This window comes from Carassius auratus, chromosome 22, assembly GCF_003368295.1.
Source record: "Carassius auratus strain Wakin chromosome 22, ASM336829v1, whole genome shotgun sequence".
Classification (NCBI taxonomy): domain Eukaryota; kingdom Metazoa; phylum Chordata; class Actinopteri; order Cypriniformes; family Cyprinidae; genus Carassius; species Carassius auratus.
Window position 1 is genome coordinate 29,131,740 of NC_039264.1, and position 18,703 is coordinate 29,150,442.

An 18,703-nucleotide genomic window follows, 5' to 3' on the forward strand; every position below is an offset into this window, starting at 1 on the left:
TCAACTCAGCCATATACACGGAAGTTTTTGGAGCACTTCATGATTCCTGCTGCTGACCAACTTGATGGAGATGCAGATTTCATTTTCCAACAGGACTTGGCACCTGCACACAGTTCCAAAGCTTCCAGTACCTGGTTTAAGGACCATGCTATACCGGTTTTTAACTGGCCAGCGAACTCGCCTAACCTTAACCCCATAGAAAATCTTATGGAGTATTGTGAAGAAGAAGATGTGATATGCCAGAATCAAGAATACAGAGCTGAAGGCCACTATCAGAGCAACCTGGGCTCTCATATCACCTGAGCAGTGCCACAGACTGATCGACTCAGTGATCAATGAATGAATATAATATACAAGTTTCACATTTTGAATGGAATAAGTGAAATAACGTAACTTTTTGATGATATTCTAATTATATGACCAGCACCTGTAGAGCCACTACCAATACTACCTCCACCCCATTACAATTATAATAGGTGGTCTCAATACGGCAACATCAAAACTAATCCTGAGTAATAAAACTGAAATAATCAAAACAGTAGTAAATATGATTGCATTACTCACCGACTGTGATAATGTAATATAGACTATGTTCCTCATTTTACACTTATTAAATGAAAAAATGTAGGCTACACCAGTTTGATAAGCTGTAACTATCCAATCCTTACATGGAGACTCTGGTGATAAATGAGCAAATATTTAATAAACTGTTCTCTTAAAACATAATAATGATCATTTATAATATTCAAATAGTTTATTTAAAACAGCAGACTGATACATTTTTTTCACACTCTGTCATTAAAAACAACAGCAAATATGATATACTTAAAATGCAAACGTGCAAATAAAATGCAAAGGGAGTAGTAAGATTCATATGCTATGGGAGTATTTTTCAAGTTAAATTTCCAATTCTAATGAGTTCAAATGAACCAAACCCTCCAGCTGATACACACTTTGTTTTGAAGCAAAACAAGGTGGATGAATTATTTGACATTTTGCACAGTGTAGTATGCAAATACAGTACATTAATACAGTAGGCATAAAAACTGACAGTATAGCACATATCTTCTTCACACTGAATCTGGCCATCTAATACAGGAAAAAGCAATGTTGACTGTCCTGAGAACTCATGGTAGTTTTGTTTTATGTCTGTGTAAATTCATGGTTAAATGCTGAATTGATTGTTTCCATCTTATCGTCACAAAGCATTTATCAAGACAACTAAATTCTCAAATAGGTTATTGTTAAACTGAATACAAATAATGTATAGATAGTTAAAAAGTTAATAAGTGGCATCTAGTGGTTTAATAGCCACGAGTTTCTTTCAGAAGCTTCACTCCAGAAGCACTTCAGCCCATAACCATAAAGCAAGACACTTATTATAACAAACATGCTAAATTATGAATGTAACATTATTCCAGCTGCAGGTAATGTTAGTAACGTTCTGATCTAAACGTCCTAAATTATATGTGCTTCTAGTAGCAGGTATGTTATTGTCTTCACAACATGTAAAAAGTGCTTTACGATTAGTAAGTATTTTAGGTTACAGCTCAAGTATGGACATAGTGTTGCAGATCCATGAACCACTTGGGATCCTCTCCAATCACGTGACCTTTTTCCATCTGTAGGGTAAGAGTAGAGAGAGAGAAATGAACCTGTTACAGCTACAGGAAGACCTGCCATCAGCCAGTGATCACCCGTCTGAATGATTTCTGAGGGAAATTCCATTCAGTCAGTGAAACGACTAGCGGATGAATACAAAGCTTTGTTCCCCTATTGTTTTTTTTTTTCATCATAAGAGCAGAAATAGCGTTATATTTTCTGATTTAATGGTGATTCATTGTTTGATATCTGAATAAATGGCATGAATCAAGCCGCATCACACACATACAAACACACATCAGCAGTGATGATATCTCATAATGCTAGTAAGCTACAGTGTTTTACCTCCTCCTTGGAATTTTGACAGATGGCAGAGCTTATTTTTCATCTTCTCTCCTTTTAAAAATAATCACACACAGCCAATTAAATGTTAACTTTGCATAATAAAGACAGTATTTTCCTCTCACTATAACAGCTGTTTGTAATACTTGCCCTTTGCGAAGCGCCTTCATCAAATCACAACTGTCGATAATGCCCCGGAAAACAGTCACGCGTATCCCTGAAGCCAGACCTGAAACTGAAACCTTTCGAATGGGAGCTTGCACCGCGGCCCCTAGAGGACAGTAAAGGATTCACATGAACTCCTGGACAAAATGCTTCAAGATGTGAGCTCCTCCATGTCTTTATAATGCTCTTTATACACCCTGTCGCACCTGTAGTGATGTCACAGACTGTCTCTGGTCAAAGTCAACATCACTGTGGCATGTGGATACGCACTTCAGACACCGGTCAAAAACTCAATAAAGTGCCATTAAAACTACTGTCAGTTTAAAAATGATGTGTTCTCAGATTCTAATGACTAATCAATACTCACCAGTGACCGTGAGACCGAAGCTCCTGATGACGCCGAATCTGCCGCTGTTGATCTGGAGATGATAAACTCCAGAGTCTGTGTTCGTGGTGTTTTTGATGGTCAGAGATCCGGTCTGATTCACCTCCAGTCTGTCTCTGAATCTCTCATTACTACTATGACCCTGTTCATCGGTCCAGATCTTACACTGGTCAGCAGTGATTTCAACGATGAGAGTGTCATTGAAATACCACCTCATCGGATCAATTGGTTTTTTTATAACACCGGGACCTAAAGTAATATTTTCTCCCTCCTTCACACTTATTTCACCTCGTTCAGCTGCAGAAACACCTGAAACACAAAACAACAGCTGCTGGAGGATCTTCAGGGGGTGTAAAATAACTACAAAAAAAATCATGCATATTCTTTTCCTGAGAAATTCAGGAGAAACTAAATTGACAGTTAATATCAAGTTAACTTTGGATATGTCTTTGCTCATATAGAAGTAATTATGTTCTGTTGGATGATACAGGTTAACCGAATAGTATAATAAATACAATGATGTGACTTAAACATACAGTATATAACCTGCTTTGAAACATAATAACTCACCAACAACGGTAACATTGAAGATCTTTTCAGTATCACTGCCGTTGATGATCACTAGTATATATTTCCCAGAGTCTGTGATTGTGATGTTCCTGATGCGCAGAGATCCGGTCTGATTGTTCAGCTTCAGTCTGTCTCTGAATCTCTCAGTGCCATTATTACACTGAACATCAGTACAGGAATAACTGAGATTTCCACTGATTTGAGCGATGCGAGTGTCATCAAAATACCAGTTAATCTTTTCTGTGTGGTTTCTTTTAACCTCAGTGTTTAAAGTGACTGAATCTCCCTCCATCACTGACACCGAGACTCCGTCTGAACCAGACGCACCTAGAGAAGAAATTAACAGATAGTTATAAATGTCTGGGGAAAGCTGGACAAAAATATACAAAAAATACAACGGGAAATTGCTGTAAAAATTGTAATTCTACAGATTAAAAAAACAGCATAAAAACAATTCACACATTCACTCAACAGACAAACGTACATGTTATAATGGAGGTTATATGGTATTTATCGTACATCATGATAAACATCACACAACACACATCTCTTGACTCATATATTGCATTCATTCAAACAAAGGAGTGATCATTGCATATTCTTTCACACACATATGAAGATTATACATGGAAATTAGCACATTAAAATAACAATACACATGATTCATTATTATATTTTAATTTATTTTCACGTGAGCAGTAGCAGGATGGCAGTTGGGAGAGTCGGGACTAGGAATAATCATCTAATAATATAAAAAAAATAATAGTACTGTAGTCCAATTTTACTTAAAAAAAAACTTCCCAGATTATACTTACATTAAGTAATGTTTATACTTGATTATATTTACTGAAGTAAAACTTTCAATGCAGGTATTTCACTTCATCAGAGTATTTTTACAGTGCTTTAAACATTATTAAGTTAAGGGTCTTTATACTTCGTCCACAACAATATTTAATGAGGTCAACGTTACCCTCCTTGTGGTTAGTCAGCAAAAGATCAACAAGCTTGTTTTCTTTGCAGCCATTTTTAAAACAAGATAAGCATTAGATCCAGGTACGTGCACAGACATTCTGAGGGGCAGGGGCTCAAGTGAAATAAAGGGCACTTCTCATAATTACGTATTTCTTTTTCTTTTTTGAAACAAAAAAGTAGATATATTAACGCAACACTGACTTCCTTTAAAAAAAAAAAAAAGTTAATTAATTTTTTCTTCCTCAAACTCTAATTTTCAAAAGATGTCTACAAAATAATCAGTTCACACAGAAACCATGGTCTCCTTAGTATTCACTAGGTTTATAGAGCAGCAAAGGAAACCATCCCACAATGTGCTATGCTACTAGTTTCAAGTATTTAGAATAACCAAAATAACTGCATCAAGCAGAGGGGTGTGTTTTACTAATAATTTGTTTTTTTTGCACAAGGCACTACATCATTTTAGTTATTTTGGTGTTATCAGAACACATAACACTTTTAAATCAACACAAATATTCACTCTAAACTGAAGAGGGTTGTCGCTGCTATTTTGTTAACTTTGCATCATGCTGCCTGCCTGGCCCTGCACTGTAAGCATGATTACAATTAATTGTTTAAATACTTTTTGTTTCACAAGCAAAATAACTTTTTAGCTTCACACAACTAATCATCAGAATACTGAATTGCCTTAATGTTTTAATCAAATACATTAATATTATTATTGCTATGCATGTACACATACACAATAACTGATGGTGACTGACAAGGACTTAGTTTCACATTTGAGGGAGGACTGTATCATCACCATCATCAAATAAAACCTTCAAAATCCACATTTAGATGGAGTTTGTTTACTACACTCAAAAAATATTCTGTGGCTTAGTAAATATTTAACTTAATTAACTTAATAAAATCTCTGAAAATCTTACTTGATTGTTTGAATTAAACTTACCAAAATAATTGAGTAAAAATTAAATACAATTTTATAAAAGCCAATGTCATGTATGTATTTGTGGTTGTATGGAATACTATTTTATAAAGGTTTAGAGGAAATAAAAAAAAGTTCATAATTAAAAAGTTAATTTATCAATATTGTTATTTTTAATGTTAACTTATTTCTACTCAGTTTTATTTATTAATGTACAGAGGCAGTTACTCAGATTTACTACATTTTTTAGAGTGTAGCCTATCCTCCATCTGTTTGCATCTGTAGATTTCTTCTAGATTCACCAATTTAGATTTCTAAATTTCAGGGGGAAAGACTCTTGATGCAAGTCATTAACTAACTGGGGACGTTCTTATTTTATTAACTTATTTTATTACACGGCTTGGTTCAGGGGCGTAGCCATCTTTTCAGAAGTGAGGGGGACAGAAATTGTATATATATATATATATATATATATATATATATATATATATATATATATATATATATATATATATATATATATATATATATACACACACACACACACACACATATATATATACACACACACATTGCAATATAAAATATTACAATAGAACATTTCCGTAATCTAATTGATCCAAAGTACAGCAAAAGTTTTAGAAGTTTTTACTATATTTAAAATAACTATTTTCTATTTGAAAATATTTTACAATTTATTCCTGTGATCAAAGGTGAATGTTCAGCATCATTACTCCAGTCTAGTGTCACATCCTTAAGAAATCAAATCATTCTAATACGCTGATTTGCTGATTATCAATATTTAAAACATGAGTACATTTTTTTTTTCAGCATTCTTTGGTGAATAGAAGGAACCAAAGATCAGCATTTATGTGAAATAAAAAGCCTTTGCAACATTATACAGTATATCATTCAAAAATATATATTTATTGGAAAATAAATGATAGATATGAATACTTTTATTTAGGAAGCTTTAAAATCTTAATAAATAACATTTTGAAGTATATTCAAATAGAATGCAGATATTTTAAATAGTCTAGTAAAAATATTTCAGTTTACTGTTTTGCTGTACTTTGGATCAAATAAATGCAGGCTTGGTGAACAGAAGAGACTTGACTGGTAGTGGATATTATAGGCAACTTGAATTATTCTCTAATTTCTAGCTTTAATTTGCTTAGAAATATATAACTGCTTGACAATAACAATTTTTTTTTTTATATAATACAAACATTTATTTATCACATAAGAAGGCAGAATAGTTTCAATCAGGGGCGGACTGGCCATCTGTGTGATCTGGAGAATCACAGAACGGCCGGTGTCCTGACATTTTATCCTACCCTGTCAGATTTTCCTACGCGGGTTTACTGCGCACGCGCACATCAATATCGCGTCCTTTGTCTCATGCTAAACAACGATATTTAATGTATCTGCATTACTGTAAGGGTAGGTTTAGGGCTGGGGTAGGTGTAGACTTTAACAAAAACGCAATCTAATTGGTAGAAAATATTATTTATTGTTGGTTTCCTGTAACTGTATCCCTTTTAGCTACAACCGCGAATATAACACATAATTACTGTATTTGCAGTACTGTAAGGGTATGATAGGGTTGTGGTAGGTGTAGACGTTAATAAACCATAACTTTACAGTAGAATTTTCGTTGTGGAATTGTACAACCCACTGTTTTGGTGGGAGGTAGGAAAATCTGACAGCGTAGGACAAATCGACAGAACACCGGTACTCCAGGACGGCCGGTGAGGTGTCCTGACATTTTATCCTACCCTGTCAGATTTTCCTACGCGGGTTTACTGCGCACGCGCGCATTACTGTAAGGGTAGTTTTAGGGCTGGGGTAGTTGTAGACTTTAATAAAAACGCAATCTAATTGGTAGAAAATAATATTTATTGTTGGTTTCCTGTAACTGTATCCCTTCTAGCTACAACCGCGAATATAACACATAATTACTGTATTTGCAGTACTGTAAGGGTATGATTAGGGTTGTGGTAGATGTAGACGTTAATAAACCATAACTTTACAGTAAAATTTTCGTTTTGGAATTGTACTACCCCACTGTTTTGGTGGGAGGTAGGAAAATCTGACAGCGTAGGACAAATCGACAGAACACCGGCCGGCCGCCAAGCATGCAGTCATCACCGTTTTTTTCCCCCACTAATCTGTTTTTACACTCCAGTACTGTAGGTGGCAGCAATGCGCTGCACTGGCCGTGGCCGCCAAGTAAGGAGAAGAAGAAGTGGAAGAGTAGGAAGAAACCAACAGCAAAGACGTTAACGTCAGATAGAAGAAGCATAAACAAACAAACAATATGCATAACGCGGCCGCGGGTAAAAATCAGAAAGAAAAGGGTGGGGCTGAGAAGGCTAGAGAAAAAAAATGTGGAATTTAGATACTGAAGCCGCTAAATGTCCCAAACTAACTGAAATATATAACAGTATTTTCCAGTAGCAGCACCTCTCATATAAATAACAGTGAAGAAGTGAGCCAGACACCTATGCAGCATCATGCCACCAGAGATGATGATGAGGGACAGAAAGATGAGCTGGTTCCACAGGCAGATCCAGATCCAAGTATGGAACATGAGAGCAGAAAGAAAGTTACTTGCTAGAGATGATGTTAGGAAGTGAGATTCAGGTTGCTAAAATTTTTTAATGATTACAGTAGTTAAAAAAAGCCAAACTTTTAGCTGTAAAATGTAACATGCAGTAGCTAATATTAAGAAATATGATGTGCTTTTACTTTTAAAAATGTTGGTAACATTACACTTATTATTTACAAATTTTGAAGATTTTGAATATAGAAGTTAAATTTGTAATGGTGTATTTTAATTTAGATGTGGTATTAAAATCTGTGCAGTAAGATTAATTACTGCATAAATTAAGATTATCAAGTAATAAATTCATTTTAAGACAGCATTGAATAGATTGTATAATATACTTTTTATAACAGCAAGCATAAACTATTCCATGCTATCTTGGAATAAAACCTTTTTTTTTATTTATTTTTTTTATTTATCCATTCCATCGTTTGTTTATTCAGATAAGAGCTGAGACCAAGAGCAGAGAAAGACACCCACTCCAGCTCAACATTTAGTCAACATCAGTGCTATTGCTATAATTTGGATGGTATAGTATCATGAGCCACAATTAAAGTCTCATGACACTCATGCTAGGCATTATTTTTGTTGTTGTCGAGTTTACATGCACCGATTGCTTTGGGCCGGGCCTAGTCAAAGTCCAGGGCCGTTTTTTAGTCCCAGTCCGTCCCTGGTTTCAATACTGTAATAAATATATGTCAATTAGCACTGTTTTGTTGATATACTGTATTTATCACCTGCTGGAGATTACTTGAAAAAACATATATTGTCGCAATCGTATATTAATGTCTTCATGTTTCCAAAAATTTAAATTCTTCAGTCAAAACAACTGTTTTCAAACAGTGCTAGCTGGACGCTGTTGCCCATATTAGCAGTTTCCTGATATGACTTTCTGCGCGAGAGCGCGCTTCGGCTTCGAGGATGAATGAAGAAACACACTGCAGGAGTGTTTAGCGCTTCTGGGTCCGAATAAAATATCAGGTCATGCGCAGACTATCCTGTCTCTTTGAGTTTAAATCTATATTTATTCACACCAGCTCTTGAAAACATGTATGGGAAAACATTTGACTGAAAAAGTGCGTGGGACGAATTTCCATGATTTCATAAATTCCCCCGTGTCCCCCGCGTAATCTACGCCCCTGGCTTGGTTGATCTCCAATGTAGAATGCGGTCTGTTATTTCTTGATAACAGACCGCTGTGCGGAGTATAACAACCGTTGCCATGAAAAACAGAGCGTTGCTATGGACTCACAGGATTCTAACCGTAGAGACGGAGCGTACTATTTTCTTTAGCGGAAGCAATACAATCGGGTTTAAATCAATAAACTCCCTTTTAATATTTTGTGTCAAATTATTTATTTATTTGGTAGGTAGCCAGGTAATAAGCAGGAGGATAATGTATAGCGATTATCCTTTACACAGATCTAGTCTAGTAGCTCATGAGGCGTGCATGCTAGCAAAACACAGGTTAACTAAGTTATATTTGCCTTTGGCTAATCAGCAGTAAATTCGAGCATTATTCGGGGCACTGGTATTTTAATCTTTTGTTCATCACCAGCTCCACTCACCTCAGCACAAGCCAAGAAAAACACTGCTGGGAGGGGCTGCTGCTGCCTGCAGGTGTGTGTCTGTGTATCTGATGTGTGCCGATGTGCGCCGCTGCGCGCAAGGGGGGAAGGGAGTTGGGGGGGATTGGTGGTCAATGAGCTGACCTGATATTTAGATATACTATTCTTCAATAAATATATTTGTTTGACAGGGAAGCTGTGCGCAAACAGGAATGTATATTATTTTTTCAAAAAAAAAAGCACCCCAGAAAAAAGGGCACTTTCTCTCCAGGAATAAAAAGGGCAGGTGCTCAAGCCCCCTTTGATGTCTATGTGTGCACATGCCTGATTAGATCTACGTCAGAGCGCCCACAAATCTTTCTATAGCGTTGTGAGCAGGGAGGTCAGACCCTTCCTGTGTCAGATATTTCTCAGACTCTTTGTCTCTAACGATTAGACGGTGACTAATGGGGCAGTCTATTTTCATCCCCTTTCAAGTGCTCTCTCTTCTTTCCAGTGTCATAAGTCATCCTCTTGTTTTGTTTTCTTTGATAGCAGAAACTTTTCTTGCAGCCTCACAGACATCTAGAGTTTGGGGATTTTATCAACAAATTAAGAGACCGTTGTTCCAACTCTTATCAATGTTTTGAGTTACTTTGGCAATATCTGATGTTTTTTCTTTTTCTTTTTAGCCTGTAATTTTGGTAGAGCACAGCATGGATGTGACAGGATATAGCTAGTCTTATTGGATCATTTGGCAACACTGCAGATAACCTCATGGTTTTACATCTTTCTCTTGCAGCCAAAGAACCCTGAACTGTTTCTATCACTGCGAAGAACACATTAACACTACAATAACACAGTGACAACTAGAGGTCACTTACAGCAAGTACTATTGTCCATTACAATCGGTTTTATTTCAAGAAACCTCAGTGAGGCAACAGGTGCATCTAAATAAATTAGAATGTGGTAGAAAAGTTCATTTATTTCAGTAATTCAACTCAAATTGTGAAACTCGTTTATTAAATAAATTCAATAAATTAAAAAAGGGAATTTTTGGCCTTCTGGAAAGTATGTTCATTTACTGTACATGTACTTGTTAGGGGACCTATTGTTTTAATTACTGCCTCAATTCGGCGTGACATGGAGGTGATCAGTTTGTGGCACTGCTGAGGTGGTATGGAGGCCCAGGTTTCTTTGACAGTGGCCTTCAGCTCATCTGGATTGTTTGGTCTCTTGTTTCTTATCTTCCTCTTGACAATAGCCAAAAGATTCTCTCTGGGGTTCAGGTCTGGTGACTTTGCTGGCCAGTCAAGTACACCAACACCTGGGAGGAGTGTGGCCCAGATCAGTCAGGTGATATGTGGCCCAAATCAGGCTAAGATCTGGCAGTATATTATGTGACCCATGATAAACAAGATAAATACAATATTGTATGATAATGGTTAAATGATCACATACATTTTAAAGATGTGTAGCATTGTTCAAATGTAGTCTTTGAAATAGCAAGTCAAAACAGAATGAAACATATCATTTAAAAATTAAGCAAATCAGTCAAGTGCATTAAACTGCACTTAATTATAATTGTAATAAATAGTATATTATTATTCTTGGTACAAATAAGAGAGAGAGTATTTAACCGTTCTCATGTAATATTCATCTGGTTTACAATGGGACACACACTGATCTATAATAGAGAGTGGGGGCACATAATTTTTATTAGTATGCTGTCATGCACAAGCATATAAAATAAAATAATCATGAAAGTATTTTATTTTTAATTAAATCCTGTATCCATGTGATACTTGCTGTGAGGAACAGATCCAAATTAAAACCACATTCATTGGCGATATTTATCTCCTTCCTCTGTAGCTATGGTAACCATTTAAAAAAGTGCCATTAAGAAGTTTTACAACAAGTTTTACGGCAGCGATATCAAACGCTCATTGGCTCTCGCCGGTTTCTTCAGAGATTGTGACATGTCGTGTTTCCGCTGATTCGTGTTTTGAATGAGAAACGCACGCCTTGAGGGAGTGGAACGGGATAGTATTTTCAGCGTTTAACAACTTAAATTATGCCCTGCTCCTCACACTACTGTTTTATTCTGCCAGAGTGGACTGTATCTGAAATGCATCGTCATTTGGACTACTGTGGTACTGCTCTGTAATACATTATTATGATTAAGTTGTGTCTATCTGTTACGTTTCTCTTATAGACTGTATACTTTATACACTCACTCTTTATTGGTTGATTTGTTCTTTATAAAAATAAATAGAAAAACCAATGCAATACGTTTATTTTATTGCAAAGTTACATGATGTGTGGCCTCTGGCTTGCTCAGTTGGGGTCACTTCATCTACAGCGATATCATTGACTTGATTGCAAATAAATGCACAGACACTATTTAACTGAACAGAGATGACATAACTGAATTCAATGGTGAACTGCCTTTAACTATCATTTTGCATTATTGAGACACTGTTTTCCAAATGAATGTTTTTCAGTTGCTTTGACGCAATGTATTTTGTTTAAAGCGCTATATAAATAAAGGTGACTTTGACAATATTAATAATTGTGATCATAGTAATATACAAGGTAATAATATGAAATATTAAAATTCCCAGACAGCAATATAGTGTTGATCCATTCGGAAATCCATTCGGGCCGGATCTGGGCCGACACTGCTTGCTGTCTGGGTTGGGTCTGGGCTATATAAGGCTCAGGTGTGGCTCAGATTTGGGGATTCTGGTTTACTTAAGACTGAGAATTGGCACCAATAATAAAACCTTTTTTGGGCCAGATCAGGGCCAGCTAAGGCTTATTAACTGGCTGAGATCCAGGCCGGTTATGGCCCATGTGTGGCCCGAGTCTTTAATCCAGTTCTGGGCCACTTCATTTTTTGCAGTACTTGGGCCGAGAGAAAAGTCATTGTGTGGCCTGGATCTGGGCCAGAAGACCTTTGCTATGTGGGCAGTCAATCATCCTCGACAAAAAGCCATTACAGAAGCAATAATCTCTGATCTGAGCATTAATTTCAACATGCCCTGGTCTATTACTGACAACAAACACTTCATTCACTTCCTACCCATTATGGACACAAACTATACTGTCTCTGTTAAAATCAAACAAAAGATTGCATTCAGCACATTTTTCCAGTTCATCTGAACCAGATCAGACCCTGTGAAAGAATTTGAGGTTGGGCCACCTACTGCACCAAACATACACTATTATTACCAAAAGTACTGGAAGAACTAGACTGGTCTGCAGAAAATCAAGTCCTAATCCCAGCTGAACAGTTCTGGTGTGACTTTAAATGCAGACCTTGAGCCAAAAACTCATTACCAAACACCAATATCACAGAAATTACTAAAGTAGTCCTCTTCGTTAGAAGGGGTTGTCCCAATACTTTTGGCAATATACTGTAATGTACAAGCCATGAGTTTGACTACTGTAATGTACAAGCCATGAGTTTGACTACTTAATCAGTTATATTAAAAGAAATGCTTCAATGGGGAAAACTCCTAAAATAACAAATAGGATAAAAGGGTTTAAAAGTGAGACTGACCAAATTGTCTGGTTCAGTTTACAAGTTCAGTTTCACTTAGTGAAATCATGCAGTGGGATAATTTTGCCAGAAATGCAGAAAAAAAGACTTCATTGTGACAAAACTAAATTGGAATTTGACTTTCCCATGGCTATTTTGACTTTTGGTCCCTGGTCAGCATTCTGAAGCCTTTTGCTGGTGCCACTGATCTCACAAAGGGAGAGGAAGTGTTGTGATTAGGCATAAAATACAACATTTGCCTGTGGATTAAAGACTTCTTAACACAGCGGCCACAGTCTGTACGGATGGGCTCACATCACTCCTCAACTATGACACTCAGCACAGGAGTGCCACAAGGCTGTGTGCTAAGTCCATTTCTCTACTTACTGTATACTGATGATTGTACACCATGTCATCATACTAACATCATTATCAAATTCGCTGATGATACGACTGTGGTGGGATTGATCAACAGAGGCACTGAGTATGCCTACAGAGAGGAGTTACAGAAGCTAATGATATGGTGCATAGAGTATAATCAAGAAAACAAAAGAACTCATAATTGACTTCAGAAATAGACAAGATGTTCATACACCATTGTACATTAATGGAGAGAAGGTGGAAAGAGTGTCTAGCTTTAAATTCCTGGGAACACACATCTCTGAGGACCTCTAATGGACAATAAACATCATGGCTCTAGTCAAGAGGGCACACAAGCGAGGGCAATTTTTTTCCTGGGCATTTTTTAAGAATTCCCAGGACGATGAACCTATCACAGTAGCTTCTTGTGTTATTCTATAGATGTTCTACGGAGAGTGTACTCACACATGGCATGCTGGTGTGGTATGGAAGTAGCTCTGCAGATGACAAAGATGCTCTGTAAAGAGTCACAAAGGCTGCAGAGAACATCACAAACCAACAGTTACCTGCTCTGGAAAATATATTCATTACACGTTGCCTGAAGAAAGCACACAACATTCTACAGGATTCACATCATCCCGCCCATCATCTGTTTGAACTGCTACCTTCTGGAAAACACTATAGGTCACAACTTTATCATTATATTTCTGCATGTTTCATCCACCAGAATGCAGTATTGGAGAGTGAGCATTTGGGTGTTTTGAGAAGAGTTGCGTGAAATCCATTCGGGCTGGATCTGGGCCGACACTGCTTGCTGTCCGGGTTGGGTCTGGGCTATATAAGGCTCAGGTGTGGCTAAGATTTGGGGATTCTGGTTTACTTAAGGCTGAGAATTGGGACCGATAATAAAAGCTGTTTTGGCCCAGATCAGGGCCAGCTAAGGCTGATTAACTGGCTGAGATTCGGGCCGGTTATGGCCCATGTGTGGCCGGAGTCTTTAATCCAGTATGGACCATCATTTTTTTGCGGGACTTGGGCTGAGAGATAAGTTATTCTGTGGCCTGGATCTGGGCCAGAAGACGTTTGCTATGTGGGCAGTCAACCATCCTCGACAAAAAGCCATTACAGAAGCAATAATCTCTGATCTGATCATAAATTGCAACATGCCCCGGTCTATTACTGACAACAAACACTTCATTCACTTCCTACCCATTATGGACACAAACTATACTGTGTTAAAATCAAACAAAAGATTGCATTCACCACGTTTTGCCAGTTCATCTGAACCAGATCAGACCCTGTGAAAGAATTTGAGGTTGGGCCACCTAACGCACCAAACATACACTATTATTACCAAAAGTAGTGGAATAACTTGACTGGTCTGCAGAAAATCAAGTCCTAATCTCAAATGCAGACCTTGAGCCAAAAACTCATCACCAAACACCAGAGATGTATAGTAACGAAGTAGAACTACTTCACTACTGTACTTAAGTACTAAAAGGCGGTATCTGTACTTTACTAGAGTATTCTTTTTTTCTCCTACTTCCACTTTTACTTCGGTACATATTTTCGCTGAGTTTAATACTTTTACTCCGATATTTTTTTTATGTGCTGCATCGTTACTCGTTACAATTATAATAATGTTACGAATCATTCCATTACAAACCACTGCCAGAACTGTAGATGGCATGTTTGATGAAGCTGGCACATCATTGAGCGAAACAAGCGATTAAGAAGACTGCGCGTGCTGACTGAACTGCTGTGAAGAGAGAGATGAACACCGAGCCGAGCCAGATAATGACTCGTTCACGAGTCAAGAACCGGTTGCATCGGTTTTCGGATGACCAGTAACGTTAGTTCTTTCTGACAGTTCGATTCAATAAACCAGTTGAAGAAAACAGTTCACCGATTCTTTTGCGCTCGATGCAATGGCGTCATTGGCGTTGACTGCACATGGGCTCATAACATTAACACAGAATCAGTTCAGAATCAGTCACCAAAAGAATCAGTTCGGTTCCAGACGCTCTGTGTGTCGGTTTGCTTCACGCTAAATCACACATGCGCAGTATCATCAGCTCCTCGGTTCACGAATCGGACAGAAACGGTTCTTGACTCGTGAACGAGTCATTATCTGGCTCGGCTCGGTGTTCATCTTCAGTTCTCTCTTCACGTCAGTTCAGTCAGTGTACTGTTTGAGTCAATGAATTACTCCGGGATATTGGTTTGTTTGAACTCAGAGGGAGTGTCAGACACATTAAACAAGTTAATAGCTTAATTCATCTGTGGATTAATGCGTATTGGAGACGCGAACTGTTTAAAACGATTCAGTTCGATTTGGTGGACTGTTTAAAAAAGATCCGGTTACATCTAATGATTCGTTCGCGAACCAGATATCACAAAATGCTTTGTTTTAAACTGTCTTACAACAGACACGGAAGAGAAGACAATGCTGAATAAAGTCTAGTTTTTGCTATTTTTGGACCAAAATGTATTTTCGATGCTTCGAAAAATTCTAAATGACCCTCTCATACCTGTCAAGTATCCCGTTTTGGCCGGGAAAGTCACGTATTTTACCCTTCTTTCCCGCCGTCCTCCCGTATTAGTATTTTCCCGTAAATCTCCCGTTTTTTAATTTTTTTATTTTAACCTGCGTTATTAATAAAATAATAAAAAAAAAAAATCCAAATCTGAGCTCTGTCACTAGTCTCGCGATAACTGCCACCTGTAGTAGCCTGTCGCGAGGGGTGTGTGAGGTCAGATGACATGAGTTATAACCAAGGGGCAAGGAACTCGACCGGAAGTTGAAGTCGGCTGCGTGCTGCCATCTTGTAGCAGAACTTCACTTGTGTTAGCATTCCCATTGACTCCCATTCATTTAGGCGTCACTTTGACAGCGGATAACTTTACATCTGAGGCGTTTATAAAGATTCTGTTTGTCCATTATTCATTTCTAAAGATACACGACAATGTATAAAGGGCTCCATTACCTTCTATGTTACATTATGGCCCCGTATAAACAGTTTTTGTAAAAAAATAGGCTAACGATTGCGTCATAACCACTCGGCTCGCTGTCGCATTACCGTACAGACAGGTGGAGAAGCTACATTTTAAAATACTATACAAAATAATTAATCAGATTACTTACTCCTGCTCACTCACGACAAAGAACTCCCCGCTCAAGCTCGCCGTCTCTGCAAGATTAACGATGGCAGTTTGCACGCACAGCTACTAGAACATTTACATCTGTCAGACAGGTTGCTGACGTCGTCAAGCTTCGTCTGAGTCTGCGCGTCAGAAACGGAAGTGCTAAAAAACGCTAAAACCGGGCTTCATTTGTCTCAATTGAGTTCCAATGGGGTCGCTGTGTCCATTTCTTTTACTGTCTATGGTTATAACGCGGGAAAAACAACAACAAAAGACAAAACAGAGACGGATGATGGATGCTACGATAGAGAGTTGAAGGCACACCATCCCAAAAAACCAAAACCCTTGTGTAAATACCGTGATAAATGGGACAGCGAATTTACTTTTTTAAAGAATGCAAAGTTTGCAACAAATTTGTACAACAACTCACTAAAAGAGTAAAAGAAAAGTTATGTGAAATGAAAAGAAAAACTGTAAAAGAAAAGCAATATGAAATTAAAACAATGTGTGGAATGAAAATAAAATGTAAGTGTAAAGACAAGCAATGTTAAATTAACAGAAAATATGCAAATAAGCCTTTAAATAAATGCTCTTCATATATACCCGTTTGTGTTTTCATTTGGGCTATAACACCTGTCTTAAAATGTAAGGGATACTGGAGCTTTGTTGGGGTGGTGGTACTGCTCGAGGTGGGCGCCGGAAAATTTCCCTTATTTGCAAATCCAAAACTTGACAGGTATGGACCCTCTGATGTCTTACGGGTTTGAAACAACATGAGGGTAAGTTATTAATGACATCATTTTGCAAATTGGGCTAACTAACCCTAGTAACCGTTTTGTGTTTACAAGAAGTTACAGTCAAAGGAATTGTGATTGTCCTTTAGGTTAATCATTTGAAATAGTAAAAACAATATGTTCAAACTTTTGACTACTTTCTTTAATAGCTACATAACACAATACTTTCTACTTTTACTTTCAGTACTTGAGTAGTAAATTTTAAAATAGACTACTTGCAATACTTAAGTACAAAAAATGTTGAATACTTTAGTACTTCTACTTAAGTGTGGTGCTTAAAGAGCACTTCTACTTCTACTCAAGTCACTTATTTGATAGAGCACTTGTACTTTTACTCAAGTATGGTTCTCTAGTACTTTATACATCTCTGCCAAACACCAATATCACAGAAATTACTATACTACTTTTGTGCCCTCTTGAATGCCCAGGACGATGAACCTATCACAGCAGCTTCTTGTGTTATTCTATGGATGTTCTATGGAGAGTGTACTCACACATGGCATGCTAGTGTGGTATGGAAGTAGCTCTGCAGATGATAAAAAATGCTCTGTAAAGAGTCACAAAGGCTGCAGAGAACATCACAAACCAACAGTTATTCATTATATGTTGCCTGAAGAAAGCACAGAACATTCTAAAGGATTCAATCATCCCGCCCATCATCTGTTTGAACTGCTACCTTCTGGAACACACTATAGGTTCACACTAAAGTTTTTATCCAGAAGCTGTTACCCTGTTGAACTCTGAGATTTAAAAACAAAAAAACAAAACAAAAAACCCCCCTACAACACCTTCTTGATATTCAAGAGCATGCATTTATGACAATAACATATATGCACTCTATATTTATCACTTATTTCTATTTTCCTTTTGCTGTATACGTTGGAAAGTCTATAATTTCGTTGTATGTCTCTTTACAATGAAAATAAAAAGATGAATTGGAAGAAAGGTAAGAGAGAATAGAAAGGAAGTTGAGTCATAAAGTTAGAGTGATGTGCAGTCTGTGGGATGAAGAAAGGATTAAACAAAAAATATATAAGAGAATAAGTTCAGCATTTAAAATGTTCCGCTTATTAATTTATTTTTAGCCTATTCGCTGTTGCTTTTGTAATAGTCAGATCTTTAACATATTGTAGAGTTATTTTTTTTAATCAATATTCTGATTTCTGAATATTCTGATATAAAGATTTCATCAAATTTAATGTCAACACAACATGTTCTTTCAGTTATTTTGAGTTTAACATGAATTGAGATGTGAATTTACTCATGATTTATTTTACTCGTAACCAGTATGGGTTATATATAGCCTATGTTATCAATAAATTATATATCATATATCATAAATCATATATAGCCTATATTATCAATTAATCACGAGAAAAAAAAAAAAAAAATGTCCTACCTCGCAAAAGAAATGCAGAAACTGCAAACCAACCAACGGAAAGCATTTTTGTCCCAATGTTTCTTCTCAAACGTGCTTCAGTAGGCTACTTTCAATCAATGGAGCAGCATTATTTTTGTAATTCAGAGTTGTGACGTAGGCTGTCTGGAGGTGTGTGTATCGCTGTCAGAAACCACGCCGTCTGACTCAGTCTCGGGCGGCCACTGGACGTTGGCTTAACGTCTGATGACGCATAATATAATTTAAAACACACATAAGCGGAAACACTCTGGCAGTTTCTCAAACAGCTGCATTCTGCGGAGGTCGCATTTGTAGGCTGCATACGTCATAAAGGATCTATATT

At 37.2% G+C, this 18,703-nt stretch overlaps 1 protein-coding gene across 1 annotated transcript; it reads right to left on the reverse strand.

The window, feature by feature from the left end:
- Positions 1 to 754: 754 nt before the first annotated feature.
- Positions 755 to 18,494, reverse strand: LOC113040279 (uncharacterized). Its single transcript, XM_026198618.1, has 6 exons — positions 18,361 to 18,494; positions 3,065 to 3,391; positions 2,477 to 2,803; positions 2,095 to 2,215; positions 1,948 to 1,998; positions 755 to 1,622 (listed from the first exon to the last, which is right to left on the reverse strand). The coding sequence occupies exons 1-5, from the start codon at positions 18,404 to 18,406 to the stop codon at positions 1,980 to 1,982; spliced, it is 840 nt and encodes a 279-aa protein (XP_026054403.1). The 5' UTR covers positions 18,407 to 18,494; the 3' UTR covers positions 755 to 1,622; positions 1,948 to 1,979.
- Between the last annotated feature and the right edge of the window lie 209 nt (positions 18,495 to 18,703).